Below are 22,899 nucleotides of genomic sequence, written 5' to 3'. Positions count from 1 at the left end.
TTCCAGCTGCGACGTCATCAGCCCGCCCGAGCGAATCCGAAGAGCCGCCGCCGCCCCGCCCCCAAATAGGACTTGGCTCTTGGCTCCGCCCCCCTTCCCTGGACGTTGCCGGCTGCCCCCCCACCCCGGTTCTCTCGGGGCCCCTGCGAGGACGGAGTCGGGCAGCTGACCCGCACCTCCTCCCACAACCCCCCCCCCCGCGTGAGGCGGGCGGCGCTGACAGCCCCTTCCCACCCCCAAAGCCAAGGCGGCTCCCTAACCGGCGGGGCCTCGTTCGGGCAGGGAGGGGTTCGAGGGCGCCGTCGAAGCGCCTCGAGAGGCTCCGGACTCGGGCAGTACGCGCGGCCATCAAGGCCGGACTGCCCGGGCCGCCACCGTGGCTGAGTCTGCGGGGGGAGAGGACCGCGGGGGCTCCACAGCATCCGGGGGGGGGCGGACTCTTCCCTGCCGGGACTTCCAGCGCCCCGAATAGAAGCCCCGCCCCCCGACCAGCCCGGGAGGGGCGCCACCTGCGCGCCTGGCAGGGAAAGGGAACGGGGGGGGAGTCACGAGCAGCCCGCGCAGCCGCATACTCGGGAGGCGGCCGCCTTTCCCTTTAAGGGCCGCCCTGTCGCTCCGGCCCACGGAAGCTCGCGCAAGCGCACAAGGGCAGTTTAACACCCCCGCCCTTCCTTCCCCTCTCTCCGATCAGGTGACGCCGTAGAGGGCGCGAGAAGGGAAAAGAAAGCGCGCCTTCGGAAGAGCAGAAAGGGCGGGGCGAGGCAGTTCTCCCGGGAATAGGCGGGCTCTGGCGAAGCCGCGCTACTTCCCCACTCACGGACGCCGCCTGTGATTGGCTGCGCCGCGCTGGCGGGCGGGCGCGCCCAAAGGAGGGAGGGCAGCCGCTGGCTGCGGGGTCGCGCGCGGCGGGCGCTGACTGGCCGGCCGAACGGCGTGTGAGGCGCGCGCGCGCGCGCCCGTCCGCCTGAGGGAGGGAGCTTGTTCTGAGGTACTTTTGGTGGGAACCGGAGCGAGGCCGCGGGCGGCGGCGGGAGGAACAGGAAGCGGCGCCGCGCGGTCTCTCCGCCCTTTCTTCCCCGGCCGGGCGGATGCTTCGCGGATAGGCGGCGGCGAGAGGCGGCGGCCACCTAGCTGTGGCTGGCGGCGGCGGGGCCTGGCCGGGCCGGGCGAAGATGGTGCTGCTGGGGGTCCTCGTCCTGTTCTGCTCCTGGGCGGCCGGAGCTGGAGGTAAGCGCGGCCTCGGCCTCTCCCCGTCCCGAGCGCCCCCAGGTCGGGCGGGAGGCCCTCCTCGGAAGCGTCGCCCAAGTTTCCCCGGCCTCGGGCAGCGCCGCCTCGGAGCGGCCTCGACTTCCGCCGACTGCGCTTCCTGGAGCCGCCTGGGAGGCCGCCGGTGCTGGCGTCTCGCCTGGGGGCCCCCGCGGGCCGGGCGTAGCCGATCGTGCATGGGCTGCCCGGGCGGGTGTGCCTCGAGGGGCTGCCGGAAGGGCCCCGGGGCGGCGGCGAGGCTGATGTCATGGGGCTGAGCAGGGAGGGGCCGATACCAGGAAGTGGGGACGGCGGAGCTTGGCGGGTGCCCAGAAGCGGAAGAGGGAAAGTCCGAAGGTCCCGGGCCGGGAGGGGCCCCCGAGGCTTAGAGCGGGGCTAGGTCCCCTCTGCCACTGGGAAAGTTCCCGGCTTAAGTTTAAAAGTTTAAAAAGCTGTTTGGCTAAAGTAGCCAGATAAAACTTGAGTGGTCTTGAACATTTTATTGAGATGAAACCTAGCAGTGCTAATATATTTACCGGCTTGTATTTACCTTTCTGTCTTCAAATTATGCTCAAAATGGCTACTAAACACAACGTGTGATATGAATGAATTGGTTGATGTGGTGTATTTACGAATGGAAAATATCAGGAACATTATAAAACTACATATTTCAGAATACTAAATTAAAAGCCTGACCTGATGATCTTCTCGAAAGAGTGGGAAAAGCAAGTGTCCCAGTTTGGAATGAAGTAGAGAAGAAAATCCTTAAGTGGCTGTTGGTCTTTATGGATAAACTTTACCAGGACCCAAGCACCTCTGAAACCAGAGAGGTTGACATACTGTGCGTGCCCGGTTCTTTTTTACCATCAATCACTACATGGAAGGGCAAGAACAGGGATGGGCTGAGGAGTTGCCTCCAAGCAGTTATCTTAAATTCTGAAGCATAATAGATCTACATCAGTGCACATCAGAAAACATTACACTAATCCTAGGCCAGCACCTCTGTCTTGTCTGGATTTTAATTCAACTACTTCACCTTCTATTTGATTGGTAATACTATTCTGGAAATGTCATTATTTCCCCTGTGAAAGGTTAGTGTTCAGAACGTGTAATTGAGAATTTGCAGTCTTCAATTCTCTGAAAATAAACTTTCCTTATCTCAGCACATATCCAGAAGGGCCAGACTAGTCTTCAAAATGCCTAAAGGTTGTTGATAAAGTCAGTACCACAGTACTTTCGCTTTCATATTCAGCAATAGAAGTCACTGTTTCTAAAAGGGGAAATCCATTGTTGTAGTTACGAGTTTTGGCATCAATGTTCAATATATTTCTAAATTTGACTAAATACTGCACTCATATAGCATTTTAAAAAAGAACTGAGTCAAAACTCAAAAAAAGACAAATTCTATGCACTTCTATAAATAGAAAGTTTTCTTATGTTTATTACAGACAGTTGAGTAATTGGAAGACTTACGGGTTGTTTAGATGCCACTTTATGCTATACCCCAGGAGAAACTTAGTTCAAGTGACCTGGAGGCTTCTTTGGAATTTTCCCTCCCTTTTGTGCAAGAAAAAGCAAAGGCTTTTGTTTTCACTTTTGAGCTAAACTTAAATCTGTATCATATTACATCTAAACTCTGCCAAATGCTGTAGGCAGAAATAAACTGTTAATTAAAGGCCTGGTATGGTGGTTAAGAATGAGAGTCTGGGACATTTCCTGGTTCACATATGTCTTCTGCCATGGAGCATGTTAGAGTTTATTTCAGATCATCTTTGAAAACATGACCTGAGTGTTGATTGTGTTGAAACATGTTCATTCCTAAAATATTATTAATGTTTTTCTCCACAAAAAGTGCAAGTATGGTTGTTTGCTTTGTGACTCGAAAATCAGGAGGTTTTGAAGGTTAGGGTAATTAAAGATAATTCTTCTTGGGAATACTTGATCAGTTTTCAACCAAGAAATCAATGAAATAATTACACATTTCAATAGCTTGCCTATTCTTTCAACAACAGGCATTTCCAAGAATTAACTGCCCATGAGAGAAGTATATTCTTAGCCTTAAACAGAGGAGTAATGGAGTGGCAGGTTATCTTAGATTTTCCTCACTTTTGTTGTTGGTTACCTGAGATGGAAGCACCGTTTTGAGCCCTTGGAAATTTCTCACCCTGTAGAATTCTTTTTTTTTTTTAATAGATGAAGTTTAGTAAGCTTCCAACCTTCAATGTAGAAAACATTTACTAGACTAATGTATTTGCATTCCACAAACTGCTTATTTAGCCAAAGAAATGGGGAAGAGTCTGGCACCTTTGTTAGTCTGGAGTTACAAAAGGATTCTTTCTTTCTCTGCTGGAAAAAGGGGTTTACTAAAGCCTGGCAGTATTGCCTGCAACTGTCATTTTAGCAAAGAAGAGCCTGGTGATAGTTGTTTACAAACTCCCTGTCCATGCATTTGTCCTTTTGGACAGGAAAAGACATGTCCTTCAATTTGGGGGCAAAAAAACACCTTGGCCTCAGGTGGACAATAGCAGTTGTGTTTGGAAAGCCTTTCTTAGTTGTACCTGGATGGAAGCTTTAGAACGGGACAGGAGCCATGTAATTTGAATATGCTTTGAGATTTCACGTTGTTGTTGTTATTATTATTATTTATTAGATTTGTATGCTGCCCCTCTCCCTCTCTCTCTCACGTTGTCCACCCACTTCATAATTTCTATTTTCTGTGTGCTCTTGTGGGGTATTTTTTCCTGCTACAGTCTTAATTGTGTTAGCTCCATTTCCTTGCCCAGCCATCACTCACACTTTAGATCTTTTTTATGCTTTTCAAATAATGTAATTGCTTTTTTCCCCATTAATGAAACATTCATTTTTGTTAGGAAAAATTGAATATAGACTGTGCTTCTGATTAATATATCCACTCACTCCTTTGTTTGCAGGTCAGTATGGAAACCCACTAAATAAATTCATAAGACATTATGAAGGACTGTCATATGATATGGATTCATTACACCAAAAACACCAGCGTGCCAAAAGAGCATTATCTCACGAAGACCAATTTCTGCGCTTAGATTTTCATGCTCATGGGAGGTAGGTACCGTGCCACTTAATTTCTTTCATCAACATTAACTGCAGTTGAATATAACTGAAGAATAATCATGATATCCACATTCTGTCAAAAGGTAAAATTAGCCTTTTTTCTACTGATATGGAGCAACATTCTAGTCTGAATCTTTTTGTTAGCTCCGAGGTAAATATTTTGGTGATATATGTGGAATTGAGTCATTGAATATTCCCATGTCTGCGCGTCTTAGTCTAATTTTGAAGTGCTCTGTCAATATTCAAGCTCCACATAAGAAAGAATTGTCTGTTGGCATATTTTCAGAGGGGGGAAAAAAACTTTGTTCCCAACTGTGAAATTTTCCATATTCAAATATAATAGGTTCTTGGGTTTTTATATCTGCATAGGAAAGCCAAGGGCAAATATATGCAGTAGATATGCCAGGCTTCCCCTTTCTCCTTACTGAACCTAGATAAGAGCTTAGGTCAAATATTTACAAATTCTGCAAAATTAAGAAGCGTACTCTGTTTCTCCAATGTGTGTCAAAACATGTATAAGCCAAGGTATATAAAGTTGGTGCACATGGTGGCGGCCATTTGTCTTAATGTTATCTATGTGGAGCAGCCTGTCGCAGCCCCTCTGCAAGTGCTGGCTGAGCCAGCATCACTCTTGCTGTTTGTTGTCTTACTTGAGTCCATAGTTTTTCTGTAGCATTTTATGTCTCGCAATGTTTCTAACTGGAATTGGGGTATAACCTAAAACGATAGTATTTGTACTTTACAAAACCTAGCCTCCATGTTCAGATAACGTATTTTCCTGTAAATATTTGAAATATGGTAACCAAAGACATTAAGGCAACCAAATCTCTCTGGTTGCATTTATGATGTGAGAGTTTATAAGGGGCTTCAGATTATGTTGATCCCCTAGAAATATTGAGGTAAATGAAGGCCCGGGGTGAAAGCACAGCTCTTTTACTATGTTTAGGTGTAAGTGCATATCAAGCCAAAATGCTAGCGTACAAAAATGTTAGCATGGCCGAGATTGAGGCCGCCCATTTTTATCTATCAGCCAATGGCAAGAGGTGTTTTTGTAAATGCAACCTGTCTTTCTTCCCTTTGCAGACATTTTAATCTGAGACTGAAGAGAGACATGTCTCTCTTTAGCGATGACTTTAAGCTAGAGATGTCAGATAAAATGATCGATTACGATACCTCCCATATTTACACTGGGCACATTTATGGTAAGTGCAGGAGCTGTAGTTTCTGTTCTGAACTAACAATAGCTCCTTGTTTAAACATTCGTGCAGTACAGAGCAATAGACCATTTTCGCAGTAATTGAAAGAAATATTCATATTTGTCTTTAAAAAGTTGTGAAAAAGTACAATTAAATTTCACATTCCTTTGTGCCCCTCACTTTATCATAATTCTAAAGGTTTTGCACCACACTCTATGTGAAATTGTGGCATCCTGGCACAGTGTGTTTCCCCCCGTGATAGTCTATTGCTTAGGGTACATTTGTGGCCCAAGAATATATGTGTGCTCCATGGTATTTTGGAATATAGTGCTGACCTATTACTTCTCACAGTGTTAGTTGAAGGAAAGCTATTTTTGAATTACATTTTTTAACATCATTGGTAAAAATGAAAACAAAAAGGTTGCTTATAACTAACTTTTTCAGGGGAAATAATTTACATGGGAAGCAAACTGAGTAAACTAATATTTAAAGACATGGGAAGTAAGGTAATAGGGCCTAGACTGAGAGGTAATACAGCAAGGAATGAATGTTTATAAGAACAAACATCAGGAATAATAAAATCACATTTAAATACCAGTACTCCTCAACTTATGACACAACAACTCCAAGTTAAAGCAGTCTCGGGAAAAGTGACCTATGACCCTCAAAGTTACCACTGTTACACGGCCTCTGTGGCCACGTGGTCACAGCTTGGGTGCTTGCCAACCAGCTCACATTTGCAGTCACTCGGCCACGGTTTGCCACTTTCCCAGCCTGCCTGGGCAGGGTCCGCTTAGCCCTGCAATTTACCTAAAGACAGCAACAGTGGTCATGAAATCAGGTCCAGCCATGTGACGACTCACTTAATGGCTGTTTTGCCGGGCAACTGAAAGTCCAATTCCAAAGACCTAGCAAAACAAGTGTGAGGTATTTATTGATACTGGTGATGACTAGAGCTTGATGCAGGCACGTTAATGGACGCTGCGTTACTCTCCTGATCACTTGCTGAGAAGTCAGATTCCGGTTCAGGAAACTTCCCTGTTCTTGCTGAGAGTTGATGCTGGTGAACAACAGTTGCTGGGATATTCTAAAGCCTTCATCCCTTTTTTTAACAGGTGAACAGGGAAGCTTTAGCCATGGATCTGTTGTTGATGGAAGATTTGAGGGGTTTGTTAAGACTCACACTGGGACCTTTTATATTGAGCCAGCAGAAAGATACATTAAGGACAAAGCCCTGCCTTTTCATTCTATCATGTACCACGAAGATGATATCAGTAAGTCTTGTTCTGGGTTGAAAACACGTTTTATGGAATATGCTATGAGCGAGCGAGGTGTTCAAGGCAGGTCATCTTAAAACAGAATGCTCTAAGTATTCATGCTCCCACTGCTACAGAGGGACACCTGTGGTTTAGAAGATGTTATAATCCCCATAGGACCAGCTCTGGTGAGAAATGTTCTTTCAAGTGTCCACACAAGTTCCTGAGCTTCATTTCATATGGTTTAAAAGCAGCGGTTCTCAACCTTTTTAATGCCGCCACCTCTTATTACAGTTCCTCATGTCCTGGTGACCCCCAACCATAAGTCTAGTGCCAATTTTCCCAACAGAGCTTTAAGCTGATTGGCAGGAAAGTCAGAGGGACACACACACACACGCTGTAAACGCCTGATTGGTTGGATTGTAAAAATATGTGCCAAGGTGCCTGAATAGAAGCTTTAGTTTCTAACACCATGGGAAATTTGTCTTTTTCCATGAAGATCTTAAGTGACCCCTGTGAAATGGTATTTCGGCCCCTCAAAGAGGTCCCGACCCCCCGGTTGAGAACCACTGGTTTAAGGTGTCCCCTGAAGTACTTAGCTAATATAAGCAACAAATGCCTAAAAGCACAAAGATTTTGATCTCCCATTAGATCCTACCCTTCAACTGCAACAGTTAGTGGTATTGCATGCAGTTAAATCAGGCTGTCTGGTGTAAATTTGTTACTTCTTCACCCCTGTCTAGTTTTTAAAAGGACAGATTTTTGCTCATCAGATTCGAAATGGAAAAGATTAATGAGCCGAGCAAAGTGTTGGGCTAATCGTAGAACTTCCACTAGAAACCATAGGCCACAGAATGTATTTATTATTGTTTTGGAAGAAAAAGGACAGAAGGTTTTAAATCAGCACAGTTTAGGGGGTTTAAGGCTAGTCATTTCAAAGTTGGGAAAACATTGGATAGATCTTTAACGAATACAACCAGAGGCTTGCTAGTTCTTCACAAAGAGGTTCCCCCATGTCTTTAATTTGGTATATAATTTACAATTCCAAACATTTTGTAATGTTTCTGCTCATAGAACAAAACGTATCAAAAGGGATTTTGAGAATATTGTACATAAAGCATATAAGGTTGTGTTCAGTTCAGGCAAATGCCTCAGATCAAGAAATCTTCCGTAGGTCATATTTTAATTTTTATTATTTATTATTTATTAATTGGATTTGTATGCCGTCCCTCTCTATTGAATTTTTGCAAGAATATTCTATTAGCACTTTTGGGACCCAACAAAGGGGCATATGTTCAGCATGACAATGGAGTCTTATTCAGAGCTGAAACAAAAGCCGTGCTAAAAATGAGGATTATATTGTACTGTTTCCTACAAAGTCCTTTGTTCATGTTGCTCTCTCTTAACTTAATGACCAGAGAAAGGCAACCCTTTTATTCTGATTGAAAGGAAAGGCCAATTATTTAAAATTCTCACTCTCCATCTGTTTTTATACATTTGTGGGATGTTATTTATTAAAAGAAATGATTTTGCCACGAGGGAGAGAGTTATAGTTCGTTCCACGGTGGCTGAAGCAAACTGCCTTGTTCGGCCATTATTTGGGCCCTGCCAGAAGGGTGTCAATCAACCATGGCAGAAAAAGCTGGAAATTGAGAGCAGCAGTAGCCATAGGAAAGCTCTAGAAGCCCTTCTGGACAGGGGAAGCAGCATGGTCTTGTTACTGAGGTTGACGGGACAGCCAATAGTAATGCTTGCTAGCCATTTCGTTATTCTCAAGGCAACCTGTCTCTTTGAATGTATTTGCTCGGATCAGGATGATGGTGAAGCTGCCACAAATCTGAAGACAATGGGGGAAGCGATTCAGTGTAGAAGCTAATCCAGATTAGCCGATAAAGATCTGGGAGCGCAATCCTATAAAATAACAAATGCAAAGAATGTGTTCATGTTGCCCTGCTTAATTCCCGCGGGGTGGCCTCTCCCAGAGGGTATCGGCCTATTCCCCTGGGCCAGAGGTGGCCACGTTCCAGGTGCCTTCCCTTAAATGTTCTTCTCCAGCGGGATCTCTAGGCAGCAGTAGCAGTCCCTGCCCTCCTTGCCTTCCGGAGAACCTTGGAGACCCCCTTTCACAAGCCCTGAGCTGCAGTGAGGCTGGATCCCAGTCACGTTGTTTATGGGGCGGTGGAGTATTAGGGGGGAGGGGGACCAGGGATGTTTGTGATGGTGTTATATTTGGTATTGTTTTTATTCTTTGTAATCCACTCAGGTTTATATGTTGCATTACCTGGGTGGTGGCTCTGTAAGTCTTTTAAATAAATACAGTGGGTGCGAGGTATTGTTATAAAGGGAAAGCGTTCATTTTCAGAAGAGGTAGCTTTATGTCAAAGGACTTACTTTTGAAAACAGCCTGGAATAATCCATTGTTCCTAGGTTGATTCTTATTATGATGCATTGGTTTAAAAGGAAGTTTCGTTTGATTGCTGCTTTATTAAACTATGCAGATCAGAATTGGCTTGTTCTTGTCCCAAAATGTTTTTAGCCAGCGAGGAGTCAACAATTAATCATTGCCAGGGAAAATCTGACCCCTTGCTTGAAGATGGTTTGGGTCCTGACTTCTCTTTAGAAGGTTTTTGTGCTGCTCATTTCTACATGCCCATTGAATGAATGACAATAACACCGCAGTAAAAATATCCATAAAAGCAGCATTAAAAAGCGTGACCCATACATACAGAAGGTAAAGCAATAGCATCAGTAAGTCTTGGTTAATATGTTATAAACTCTTCTAGATGGTAAAAAGTGGGGGAATTGCTTTGTTCTTGATGGCAGATTGTTCCACACTATGCAACCCACTTGTACGAATAAGCCAAAATAGATGTGGCGGTCAAGAGGACCTGCAATTGCTTGGGGTTTGTGCCAGATTTATCTTTAATAGAAAAAACAAAGCATATGGGGCACTTCCTACTAGCTATGTAAGGCTGCCTATTGCCCCACTCCATAGGAAAACAGAGAGGATTACACCACAGATTGGATTTTTTTTACTGATCCTGGATATTTCTTAACCTCTTTACCCCTTTCAACGGCTCTGATCCTAATGATTTGAATACATTTTAAAATTAGTAATTGAGTGTTTTAATGTTAAAGCCATTCCTAGAGGGAAATACGTGCCAGTAATTCTTTCCGTTTCAGAATACCCCCACAAGTATGGACCGCAGGGCGGCTGTGCCGATCACTCCGTCTTTGAAAAAATGAGGAAATACCAAATGAGTGGGATAGAAGAGCCAAGGCAGCAGGTACCGAGCATGGAAGAAATGGTTTGGTAAAATATCTGCTATGTTTCCTGTGTATCTGACCGGGGAAGCTGTATCCTGACATTGACGTGAGGTCACATAAAACGAGCTATTGATTTGTTTAATTTTGAATTGATATGTCATTTCTAGAAATTGATATATCATTCCTAACTGTAAGAAACATTTCTGTTTCTTACCGTTTTTTCAGTTTGAATTTGCTTTATATGTTATGAGGCGGCTTTGGGCCTTTTGCAAATACCTGCTATGCAGAACTGCCTGAGCTTTGCATGTCATCATGTAAGAGAATTTTACACCCCTCTCCCCCCCCCCCCAAGAGTCTTTAAATGATCTGCAGCTACAACCTGTAGGTTGAGTTGACTTGTTGGATTTTAAAACCTTCTTCTAAAATCAATGGCAGGTTTAAGGACATTCTAAATACCTGACAGCAGCAGGCCTGAAAACCTGGCTAAGAGTCTCCTCAGGCTGCAGAAACGTCATCTCCTGCATGATCCATGCATCCAAGTGGCTCCTCAGCTATTTTGTGTCCTTTTAGTCCTTGGCTAAACTTTCTAGGAGGCCAATTAATGGGTGGCAAACGTTCTTCAGAGCCACGTTACTCTACGGGCACCTGCGGTTGCAGGAAGGCAGCTGAAGCTGCGCAGGATAACGAGGGAGGGAGCTACGCTAGGATAGAGGAAAGTTGGCCTGAAATTGGCAGGTTCTGACACGTCACTCTAGAAGAACCAACTCCCCCCGGAGATTAGAACTGCCCCTACTCTCCTGGCCTTTCGTAAGCTCCTTAAGACCCACCTTTGTCGTCAGGCATGGGGGAACTGAGACATCTCCGCCGGGCATATACAATTTATGAATGGTATGTCTGTATGTATGTTTGTTTAGAAAATGGGGTTTTTAAAATATTTTTAAACTGTAATTTAGATTTGTTGTAAATTGTTTCACTTTGTTGTGAGCCTCCCCGAGTCTGCGGAGAGGGGCGGCATACAAATCTAAATAATAAATAAATAAAGACGAGGAGGAGGTCCATGTGTTTGTGTTAGTTCTCTTATTCTCCCATACAAGTTGGCCTCTGAAATGTTTGAAACAGAACGCGACATAAATACCTTGTTCCTAAATGTCCCTTGTGCTTTGGCAGCCATCGGAAGAACAGGCCAAAGAGGACTCGGGGCTCTTGAGGAAAAAACGAGCTGCACAAGCTGAAAAGAACACTTGCCAACTCTACATTCAAACCGACCACCTTTTCTTCAGGTATTACGGAACCAGAGAAGCTGTCATTGCGCAGGTGAGCTCCCCGTGGTTCCTGTGTAGAAGGGCAAAAGCTTTCATAGGCCTTCATGTGAGTGGATGGCACTGAGCTTGTTCCAGGGCATTTAAAAGTGCTCTACTACAGGCCTTCCCCCCCCCCCAGAAAGTTATGTGCACAAGTGTGGTGATTACAGAATGTGTGTTACTTCATGGATGTGCAGTGTGACATCTTCAGAAGAAGACTTTAAAAATGGGATATCCAGTAAAATTTGTAACATTGATAATATTGTGGTCGCTCAGATGGAGAGGACCTGCGTTGCCTATGAAGAGACCGGGGTTGTGTCTGTGGCTCCGGCAAGAGGCTTGGGAAAGATTCCTGTCTGAATCTCTGGAGAGTTTCCGTCAGCCACTTTCCAAATGTGCACCTCATAGGGAGCTGTGTGTAGGGGCCTAGAAGAACCAGTGGGGTCTGCGCCCTTCTGCCCCAGAGGCCCTCGGTGGAGAAATTCCTTCCAGGCCAACCCAGAATATCACCCGTGAACTCTCTCAGACCAACTCACTTCTTGGGATAGGAGGAAGGGTTATGTTAGCTTCCTTGAGTTACTTATGAAGTAATAAAGGCAGGGTAAAAATAAAAACAACTTTTGGTTGGAAAATGAAGCCCCAGGCCTGTTTGCTTTGTTTTGACAGTTAACCGTGATCCCTTTTAAATCCTGATTAAAAAACAGGCCAGGAGATGCCTAAAGCGAAGCTGAGTTCCGTGCGTGGAGGCTGCCTCTCTGCTTGAGGGCACTGGAGCCTGGCAGAAGGGAGACCGATGGCTTAGAGTTAGAAAGATGGTCTTGCAGGCTGCAGAGAGAAGTGGACCTACAGCCCAACCTCTTTAACTTTCTCTTCCTTTTAGATTTCCAGCCATGTTAAAGCAATTGACACAATTTACCAATCTACAGATTTCTCAGGAATCAGAAATATCAGTTTTATGGTGAAACGAATTAGAGTAAGTATATGGAAATGTAAGGGTGGAAGTCTTTAGGCTCTTCCCGATTTCGTTTTATTTTTCCTCTTTTTATTGGCCCTTGCTGGTAGAGGGCTAAGTTTCTTCTTCCACTGACAAACCTTAATAGCTAGTCACTTTATTTGCAGGTTGCTCTGCTTTCTCTAGTGCTTTTATGTTGCCATCTTTTACTTGCAAATGTTGGGGGATTCACACTGGCTTCTTGAGTTGCTTGGCAGTTTGCACAGGCAAAGCCCTGATAGCTCCACATCCTAATTTCTAGAGAGTGGATCCGTTCAGGTGCTCATCTTTCACTGTTTCATGGCAATCACTTCGTTTCATCACTTGTGCATAATAACTGCACATCAAAAACACTGCAGAACCCTTACCTCATCTCTCTGCTTTTGGGTGGGTAATGTTCACACTGTTCTCCTCTGAGTCATCACTTGTGAAAACAAGTAGGTGTGGATTTTTTTTTTAACTTTATCCAGAAGTGATGTCTAACAGCACACAATATATTTTGTTTCAGATCAACACCACCCAAGATGAAAAAGACCCAAGCAATCCCTTCAGATTTCCCAACATTGGCGTGGAGAAATTCCTAGAACTGAACTCTGAGCAGAATCATGATGACTATTGTTTGGCCTACGTCTTTACCGATCGTGATTTTGATGACGGGGTTCTAGGCTTGGCCTGGGTTGGAGCCCCTTCGGGTAAATAATTGTTAAATATCTTCTTGGACGGAAAGGAAATATAGAGCATTGTTAGAGATGACATTGAATGAGCCCAAAGGAAACACTGGGGGTCTGAGGGCAGCTGAGCATTTCTCTTTTGAGGTTTATGCCCATCTTGGATCAGCTTGCTTGAAAGAGTTTGAATCACCTGGTACTAACCATAGTCTCTGGCTGCATTTTACTTCCAGAAAGCTGAAAAATTCTCTCTTTAAAAATATATTTCAAGACTGCTCCAATTCTTTCTGCATCAGATGTATTATTTACAGCTCTAACATTGTGAGTTGTTCAGTTTACAAACTACTGAGCACACTTTGTTGTCGCAAAATACTTAGCCCAAGAACAGTCCACCTCACCAAGGAGAGTGACTCATTCGTAGGTGCATATTTACAGACAGACTGTCTTTGAGACGCTCCAGCTGAAACCACAGAGACTAAAAATAAAGAATTAATAACTGCAGTGCTACACAACACACCCAATCTGGCTAACTACATTTAAGATTATAGTACCCAGAACTATGGACCCCATCATCCACTGCCTCACTTGTACTCTCAGTTTGAGGGAGAAATACTCCAACAAATTCCCGCGATCCTCTTTTTTTTTTTTTGGGGGGGGGGGGGGGGGGCCACCACTCTCAAAATTCATAGCGGAGACCAGTTCAGCATCCAGAAAGTTTTGCACTCGTAGAAACCTAGAAGACTGACGGCAGAAAAAGAATTCATGGCCCTTATACTATTTCCTGTATTTTATCTTAGGATGGATCTATGTTTCTCCCAGGCAGGTTTACATTCAGTCACTGTGGATTGACCAACCACTCCCACACATGCCAGCAAGCCTCCGGCTCCAGTGTGTATGTGACCCCTTTCTCCTCATAAAATTAAAAAGGGAAATAATCCAGAGCACTAGAGGAGAACAAAACACTAACTCGCCATTTCCTTGGCATCTCCTCACCATCAAACGCTGGCAAATTAGGAATGCAAGTGTGTTGGAAACCAACACGGAGGGTTCCACTACCCAAATAACAATCCATCCTCCCAGAAGAGCTGTGTGGAAACCTCGTAGCAACCCAGACAGCAGGGAAAAACACACAATATTTGCCTATGTACAGTATTTTCCAAGAAAATGGATACCCATGCAACTTTGTCAAAAGTGCCTCAGTAATCAAGCGTAAGGCAGCACAGCCAACACAAACTATGAAAAGAGTAACACCGCCATACGCCAGAAATATCTCAGAAACAGCCAAGAGACTGTTACAGCCGCATGGCACCACCGAAGCATTCAAGCCAACTGAAGCTCTCCAAGGCATTGCAAGTAAAGCAAAAGGCCCAGCAGTTCAGGAAGGGAAAAAAAGGAATCGGCTGCAACACTCAGAGTAAAGTTTGCAGCAGTAGCTATAAGGGACAGGCCAGCAGGAGGCCGCAGAGGCATCCCTGAACTGCCAACTAGCAGTCAGAAGAGACAATGAAAACACCTGGGCAGGCTTGGCCATAGTTTCAAGTAGGAAACTGACCCCCTAGGCACGAGGTGATTCCTGGCAGGTTGGCCTTCAGACACGCCAGCCATCAATAGAGAGGAAGCTTTGGGAAGAGCAGCCCTCCAGAACGGCCTTGTCCGAATGCCAATGGTTTTGCCTTCACAGTCAGCTCTCCTGGTTTCTGACTAGCTCACAGAATCAAAATTCAGAATAAGCGGATACGTTTGAAGACCATTTTAATAATAAATGGATTTCTTTACACTGAAAGTGCTGCTTTAACAGCTGCTTAATGTGAGGAACTTTTTTCATCATTTCCTAATTAGTTTTGTTAAAGGTTTCTGTTTGGTTTCAATTACAGGAAGCTCTGGTGGCATCTGTGAGAAAACCAAGCTCTACTCGGATGGGAAGAAGAAGTCCTTAAATACGGGCATAATCACTGTGCAGAACTACGGCTCCCACGTCCCCCCCAAGGTTTCCCACATCACCTTTGCGCACGAAGTGGGGCATAACTTTGGTTCTCCTGTAAGTATATATGGGTTCCAGCTTTCACGGCAGATTTGGGAGGCCCCCCCCCCTCTGCCCACAGAGTCGGCTGCGCCTGCTCACCACAGGATGAAACAACAAATTGGGGCCCCTAACCTGCCTAAAAAGTCTCCTATTTTGGGGGGTTTAAGTGCCCCTCAGCTGATCTAAAGAAAGAAATTGCAGATTTCAGTCTGTCCGTCTCTCAAAATATAAGGAGGTCAGGCTGTCACTCATTTGCATGAGAATGGTGCCCCTCCACTGGACTCAGCAAAGCTGGTCCCTTTGCCTTAGAGAAGCTGTGAGCTTTTCAAGTGGCAGCTCAGGACCCTCCCTGCAGTTCAGTACTTTTGTTATTGTGCCATCTCTTCCAATCAGGTAAAGATGGGAAGCCAGTGTCCTACGTGGTTGTTAATAAATAAACCAGGATAATAAAATGTTCTTTATCAGTGGCTGCTTGGGTCCCGTATTGTGAAGGTGTTTAGAGGGAATAATGGGGATGCTGGCTTCTTTTCCAACCTACCTTCCATTCCACCTTTTTTCTGGGAGGCTTTGAGCAGTTTCTCACCTGAGCACCGTGGCTTCTGTGAGGAGCAGACAATCACAGAGCTGCCAGTGAAGAAGGTTGACACCTTTTGTCTCTTGCAGCATGATTCCGGGACAGAATGCACCCCGGGAGAGTCCAAAAACCTGGGGCAAAAAGAAAACGGCAACTACATAATGTATGCACGGGCAACCTCTGGTGACAAGCTGAACAACAACAAATTCTCTCTCTGTAGCATTCGGAATATCAGCCAAGTCCTTGAAAAAAAGAGGAATAATTGTTTTGTTGGTACGTATTTCTCCTGCCCCATTGTCTTGGTTTTTCACAGAGTGGCAATGAGAAGAGAAGACACGGGGACCGTCCGTAGCTTTTCCTTTTCTGAGAGGGGGTTTTGCCCGTAGTTCTCCCTGGGAGGCAGATGAAGGCCACTTTCCCCCCACGCGACCTTGGGATGTATCGGCTTGGATTTGCCTTCTGTCAGTGGCCACAAGGGTTGGTCTGGCTGTCACACACACTCGTGGCTCAAGTCTTCACTTTCAGAAGTTGCCCACCTGGGTGGCAAAAGGTTTGGCTGACCGTGAGCCAACACCCTTGGTGCCAAAGAGCTGTGTGCACACCCTTGCAGCCTAAAGCGATGTCGGTTCCTCTCTTTCGGCCCTTTCCAGAAACGCCACCGTTGCAGGCTCAGGGCTCTGACCGGAGTCTGGTAGCATAGAAAAGGTTCTGAGGGAATCAAGGGCCTCCCTTCGTCCTGTTTCAGGCCCTTTGCAAAACTCTCCCCTCGGTGAACGAGTTCTTAGGCAAGTCCGGAGTGTTTGTGTTCTGCACAGGATGGAGCGTGTGACTGCAGCCCTTGAACTGCAGCCAAGGCCGAGCCCACGGCTTCCTCCTTCCCTGCGAGAGGCTAAGGAAGGTGTCCGGGGCCGGCAAGAGAGGTCTCTGGCTGGGCTGAGAAAGAGCCGCCCGGCTGCTGCTCTGTAGAAAGAGGGTGCAGGGCCTGGGAAGGAGGCAGGGTGGCCCCGCTTCCCTCTAAGGACGTCTCTCCCCGCTTCGCCTCCCTGTCCTTCAGAATCCGGCCAGCCCATCTGTGGAAACGGTCTGGTGGAGCAGGGCGAGCAGTGCGACTGTGGCTACAGTGACCAGTGTAAAGACGAGTGCTGCTTCGATGCCAACCAGGAAGATGACCAGAAGTGCAAGCTGAGACCCGGCAAGAGTTGCAGGTACAGGGGCTTTTCTGCGCTTGCCCCTTGGCCGAGAGGGAGAAACGGGCAGCCCGGGCTCACAGGAGCACGGATTGTTTCCTTCTCAGAGTTGGCATCCCAACCCCCCCTGGGCCAAAACCGATGGCAGGCAGAGTTAGAAGCAGAGCAGCCACTTCTCAGGCCCAGCTCCAGGGCTGGGAAAGAGCGAAGCTGCTTCTGATAACGCGGCTTAATTACACGCCACTCTCACTACTTTTCCTTGCTGGTGGATTGAAATTATGTCACTGATTGCTGCCTCCGGAATTGGAAAGACGCCTTATTTAAATACAGACTGTGCTGGGCCTCACAGCAAAGGCGTCAACTGATTTGGAGGAGGAGAAGCCCCCCCTGTGTATCCGGGCTCCCTGCTCTCTGTCAGCCCCTCACAAAGCCCTCGGACTGTGGGCAAAGTAAGCGGAGCACAGAGGGAAAGCAGGCCATGGCCAACCGGGTGGCGGGCAGTGGGGCTCTCGCAGAGGATAAATACGGATGGTCTCCTTCAAAATGAAGGGGCCAGTTCCACTCAGCTTCTTCCTCCCTTTTTAGCCCCAGTGAAGGTCCCTGTTGTACTCAGAATTGTGAATTCAAGAGAGAGCGGGAAAAATGCCGGAATGATTCTGAGTGTGCAGAAGAAGGAAGGTGCAATGGGGACTCTTCTTTCTGCCCCACCTCTGCCCCAAAGGAAAACCTGACCGAGTGCAACAGACACACCCAAGTCTGCATCAAAGGCGTAAGTCCTCCTTTCTCTTGCCCAGCCAGGCAAACCGCCCGTTGCTTTTCCTCTGGAGTTCAATGGCCACAGCGTGTTTGCACTGACCGTGTTTGAGACGGATCCCCCGTTTGTCTGGGGTCAGGCCGAGAGGGCTCCCTTCCCCAAACACTCTTTGGAGAAGAAGGAAGCCCCCAGCCACCCCCATCTGGGCCCCAAGGTCGGTGGTGCTGGGACGGAATTGAGCTCTGGGGAGCAAACTCTCCCTTTGTGCAGCCAGACAGGGTTCTCATTTGTGGGGGAAAGAAAAAGGGCAAAGGTGGAGTTTGTATTTGCATGGTTTAATTCTGAGCCTGATATGAGGTAAAACATCTCCGGTCTGTTTCCTTCCCCAGCAATGTGCCGGCTCCATTTGTGAGAAATACGACTTGGAAGAATGCACCTGCGCCAGCACCGATGCCAAGGACGACAGGGAGCTGTGCCACGTCTGTTGCATGAGGAGGAGTACGTTTGGTCAGCCTGTGCAGCTCCCGTCGGGAGGGCGGCCTGTGCAGGGGGGTGGCAGAGCAAGGGCTTCACTACCCAGCCTTGGGGGGGGGGTCAGTGGGGGCCCCTCCTGCCCTTTCCGGGCCTGGCTGGAGCTGAGCAGAGGCCTCTGGAGGGAAAGAGTTCTCAGACCTGAATCCCATCCCTTGGGGTCATTCCGTTCCATCCTTTAACACCCCCCACCCCCAAGATCATTTCTTGCTCAGCTTTAAAAACAGAGGTTTGCCTCAGAAGAGTGCTGACCCCCCCCCACCCCCACCCACTTGGTCTCAGGGCGGCTGGGGAGAAGAGAGGCTTGGCACGTGAGGCTGAATAAAGTGTGTCCTCTTGGGGATTATGGATAAACACGGCCCCCTTTCTTCTGCAGAGCTCTGATTTCTAATCTCAGGGCAATGCCATGGCTTGACCGTCCCGTGCCAGTAGTTCTTCTGCTTTGAACAGCAAGATCCTGCCGCTCCCCTTCCGAAAACAATAACGCTGAGGTGCCAATGTTTATGTTCTGTCCAGTGCACCCGGAGACCTGCGCCAGTACCGGCTCTGAAGCGTGGAAGGCCCACTTCAACTTCAAGACCATCACCCTCCAGCCTGGGTCCCCCTGCAATGATTTCAAAGGCTACTGCGATGTCTTCATGCGCTGTCGCCTGGTGGATGCAGACGGGCCCCTGGCCAGGCTAAAGAAGGCCATCTTCAACCCAGAGCTCTACGAGAACATTGCCGAGTGGATTGTGGTGAGTGGCAAGGACCTTGCCCGTTCCTTTGCAGAAATGACAACGTTTAAAGTCAATATTCATCTGTTCCAGACATGTTTGGAGAACTCTGGCCAGAATGCCTAAGAAGAAGGCCTCTCTCGTTGTGGGGAAGCCGTGCAGGCAGGGAACGAGGAGGAGGCCCAGGGCCCCGATTCTGCTTACGAGGATTCAGGGAAGGCGCCAGGCACAACTCTCCCTCTCGGGGTTAAGGAGAGTTCAGCAGAGAGTAGATCTAGCAGGTGGTAGGAATTAAAGATCTCAGACAAGGAAACCTGGTGAAAAGTAGTTTACTAAAAATGAGCCTCCCACAGCTTGGCATTTTTGCCTTTTCCTATTCATTCCGTCACTCACTCGCTAGTTTTCCTTTGGCCTGGGAAACCATGGTCGCCTTCCTCCAGTTGTCGGGGCAAAGACGGAATTCTTGCACACGTGAAGAAAAGCACCCAGCCCCCCCCCCTAAGCATTCCGCGGCCCATGTTAGCAGTTCTCCCGCTAGCTCATCCCCCCCTGCAGCCTTGCCCCCACCAACATCCAGAGAGCAATTTGATCGTCATTACACTTGTCTTGGGGAGCCCCCTTAGAGCGGCTGACCCACTCCCACAGCCACTTGGGATTGGGACGCAGGACATGGGGGGATTGTATTGCTGAGATTTTAGGGTAATGTTGGAAATGGTTTTATTGTTGTCATGCGCCCTGAGTGCTTCGGGAGTGGCTGACATACAAATATAAATAAATCCATACGTCATACACACATCTACCTCCCAGCAATTCTTCCGTTTTATCCCAAAGCCTTTCATTCCTCAGACTTTCAATTCCGTTTCTTCCTCTTCCTCTGGAGCAATATTTTATCCCTGCCTTCCCTCTCTTGAACTCCCCTCACGACTCTCCTTTTCCCCATGGGGCCGTGCCAAGCGCGGCATTCCTGCTGGTGAAGGTTGGGCAGGCTAAGCCCAGCTGGCCAGAAGGCAGGTTTCGCCACCGCGGTCTGGCTGGGGAAGATGGCCCTCAAAGCCACAGGCACAGCTGCAAGATTCTAGCGGGTTCTGTAACTGTTTATGTAACTGTAAGCCACCCAGAGTGACCGTTTGGTAAGGTGGACAGCCAATAGGTTTTATAAATAAAAGCCTCTTCTCAGAGGGGGTGTGTGTGTGGACAGGGTGCAACACAGGGACAGAAGCTGTTGAAGGACCCAGATTGGTGGGGGCAACAGGCTGGCTCTGCTGTGGAAACGCCGTGAAGCGGCCCAGAAGGTCTTCGGTGCCATTGCTGTGGCCGAAGGAGCCTGGGGCGAGGGCTGGCCTGGCTTCCCAGGGCAGAAGGGCGGCCTTTCTCCTTTGTGCCTGGAGCCTTCCTGGCGCCCGGTCAAAGGGGGGGAGGGGAAAGACCTGTCTGCTCTGTCTCTCAACTCCAGGGCCACTGGTGGGCCGTCCTGCTCATGGGCATCGCGCTCATCATGCTGATGGCGGGCTTCATCAAGATCTGCAGCGTCCACACCCCCAGCAGCAACCCGAAGCTGCCGCCCCCCAAGCCCCTTCCAGGTGAGGCTTCTGCTCACGGCGCTGCAGGCCCTCGGGCCGAGAGGGGGGGCTCCGGGGGGAACATGCCAGGGCTGGAGGAGGGGCGGGCCCAGCTGCCGCAACCCCCTGGGAGGGGGACGCGTGTCCTCAGCCCTGTGGCTGTGAAAGGATCCAGAGCCTCTGTCCAGGTGGCTGCGTCCGGCCCCTTCCCAGCGCTCCCTGGTTTTCCAGAAATTGGTCTTCCCAAAGCTTCGGTCTGTGGCTGCTGAGCCGCAGTCGGCCAATGAGGGTCGCGGGTGCGCAGGGGTCAGCTGGCCGGGCAAAGCAGCTTCTGGACATGCCTCTTCCCCCCCCCCCTCTTTCTTTTCTCCCCCCCCTGCAGGCACTTTGAAGCGAAGGAGACCCCCCCCAACGACTCAGGCCCCTCCCCGCCAGAGGCCCCGCGAGAACTACCAGATGGGCCACATGAGACGCTAAGGGCTGCTCTTTGCCTTGGTTCCTCCTAGTGCCTCCTACAGTGGGAAAACTTCACTCCAAAGAAACCCTGTATTCAGTCATTGTCCCTGGTCAGTGGAGCCCGAGAGCCCCTCTCCCTGCCCCGAAGCGAAGTGGCCGGCCGTGAAGCAGACCCTCCGCCGCCTCAAGCGAGGCGCTTCTCCCCCCCCCTACGGCCCTCTGCCGCTGCCTTTCTTGACTGGCGGGCCGAGGGGGCCTCTCGGCAGGAGTGGGAGCCTCTCTCGGCCGCCTGGGCCAGGAAGCGAGACGTTACGCTGCCCATCATGTACATAAGTGGTTATATGCAGACCTTGTATTTCTAATGTGCACCTGTACTTCTGTGTGCAATTGTAAAACAATATGATTGCAATATGGATGTTCATTTATATTATAAACCTTTTATGCTCTTAATGAAGAAATTACTGTTTAATTGACCTACTCAGGATAACAGAAGATTTACGGTGTATAAAGGTCCAGGATTCTGTAACGCTTTACACAGGAATTGTGAACCACGTCAAGTCCGTGCAATTTTTATGCATCTCTGTTTTGGCCAGAGTTACCGCTGAGGCGCTGTTCGAGTGCTGCGTCCAGCTCCTCCTCCTCCTGCCCAGCTCTGCTGAGAGGATTCCAGGCTGCTGTGGGAAGAGCTTGTCCGGAGCTTGGCCCGCCTGCCTGGGGTGGCGCAGGATGGCTCGGCCCAACGCCCGGCTTCTCGAGAGGATTCCAAAGGGAGGACAGAAGCAGCCTTGGCCCATTCCGTCACGATTGGGTAATCGGGTTGCCTTGACCAGTGGGAGTGAGGATCCCGACTCTGAACGGAAGCAGACCTGTGTGTTTTGTTGTTTTAACCAGTATTGGGGTAAATCTTTCAGCATGCAACTGTTTGAAAAGATAACCACTAAGACAGAAGCCACTACTGCTGCGGGAATTGCTGTGGTTGTGTAACTATTGTAGGCTGGGGAATGTGGAAGGCACTCAAGAGAATTCCAAACAGCACAATGGCCCAAAGTTTTTACGGCAAGTGTATATAATAATTGGCATTTTTTTAAAAGAGAAAAAGCAATGTCACAATAGGCTTAACTGCTATGCAGGAAAAGGACGAGGGCATTATCCGAGCTTGACTTCACGGCTTCTGTTTTCCCAAAAGCGCCAAGCTGACCGGGAACCAAGTAGGGGCTGCGGAATATTCCTGGCTCTGCTTAGAAACCCAGGGGTATTTTGGGGGTGGGGGGTGGGGGGAAGGGGGGGGGAGGGTGCTAGCCAAGCTGTGGGTTTTGTTTTGGTTTTTCAAGAGTATGAGATTGTGTGACTCGCAAGCCAGCAAGGCAGAAAACTTTGAAATAATATAATGGGGGATAATCTCTTCCTTGTAAAACTTGTACAGTATGTGGTGACTTTTTTCAGAATACAGGTTTTTTGTACATGGTTTAGAGACAAATTTTGTACATGAATCCCCCAGACTAATAGATTATAAATAATTCTGAAGGATCTTAATGAGCTAGAATTCTGTGTAGTTGCTTTTAAATCAATTTAAACTACATTTTGGGATTATTTTTCTTTCTTCAGACTGCAAAGACTGGAAGCTTGGGTTTGCATTTATGAAAACAATGGCTTTTATTCCACAAGAGGTCTTAGTAACCTCTTGCATATGGTAGATCTTGGACCATGTAAATCCTTTGCTTGTGATGTTATCCTGTGGCGGGCAGGGGGGGTTGGCCGAGGGCCAGCTGGCTGCCCTGTTTTTACTGGGAGCTGGAGTTTCATGTTTTCTGCAAAGAGAAAATGCACTGAACTCTCCACTGCAGGTCAAGATGTGGTAAAATAAAACTATCAAGGCAAATTGCGATCTAATACTACTGTCAGTTTAATGTCCACTGTGTTTTATACAGTATTTTTTGTTCACTTTGGAAATTTTTACTAAAAAAATTGCAAAAAAATATGAAGTATTGTGCAAACAGATGTAAGGGTTTTTGAAACTTGAAATGCATTAATAAATAGAGCTGATGAAATCACTCCAGCCATTGCCCTCTTTCTCTGAGTCTGACA

The 22,899-nt window shown here is 47.7% G+C and overlaps 1 protein-coding gene across 2 annotated transcripts; it reads left to right on the top strand.

The window, feature by feature from the left end:
* The first annotated feature begins 855 nt into the window (after positions 1 to 855).
* Positions 856 to 22,865, top strand: ADAM10 (ADAM metallopeptidase domain 10). Of its 2 annotated transcripts, none has more exons than XM_070763354.1 (16): positions 856 to 1,227; positions 4,176 to 4,326; positions 5,419 to 5,537; positions 6,647 to 6,805; positions 9,971 to 10,074; positions 11,222 to 11,368; positions 12,236 to 12,328; positions 12,855 to 13,038; positions 14,889 to 15,052; positions 15,701 to 15,884; positions 16,666 to 16,816; positions 17,384 to 17,567; positions 17,942 to 18,050; positions 18,600 to 18,820; positions 20,253 to 20,379; positions 20,741 to 22,865. In XM_070763354.1, the coding sequence occupies exons 1-16, from the start codon at positions 1,173 to 1,175 to the stop codon at positions 20,833 to 20,835; spliced, it is 2,247 nt and encodes a 748-aa protein (XP_070619455.1). In that variant the 5' UTR covers positions 856 to 1,172; the 3' UTR covers positions 20,836 to 22,865. The 2 variants fall into 2 exon arrangements, with proteins under 2 accessions (XP_070619455.1, XP_070619454.1); XM_070763353.1 differs by having other exon boundaries at positions 893 to 1,227; positions 11,219 to 11,368.
* The last annotated feature ends 34 nt before the right edge of the window (positions 22,866 to 22,899 follow it).

This window comes from Erythrolamprus reginae, chromosome 10, assembly GCF_031021105.1.
Source record: "Erythrolamprus reginae isolate rEryReg1 chromosome 10, rEryReg1.hap1, whole genome shotgun sequence".
Taxonomy (NCBI): Eukaryota; Metazoa; Chordata; class Lepidosauria; order Squamata; family Dipsadidae; genus Erythrolamprus; species Erythrolamprus reginae.
The sequence above is the reverse complement of the archived record's forward strand: the minus strand, read 5'-3'. Positions and strand labels throughout refer to the sequence as shown.

Coding starts and splice junctions, on each gene's coding strand:
- ADAM10 (XM_070763353.1), top strand. CDS start 1,173: ATGGTGCTGCTGGGGGTCCTCGTCCTGTTCTGCTCCTGGGCGGCCGGA. Junction 18,821..20,252: donor ACATTGCCGAGTGGATTGTG/GTGAGTGGCAAG, acceptor TCTCAACTCCAG/GGCCACTGGTGGGCCGTCCT. Junction 20,380..20,740: donor GCCCCCCAAGCCCCTTCCAG/GTGAGGCTTCTG, acceptor CCCCCCCTGCAG/GCACTTTGAAGCGAAGGAGA.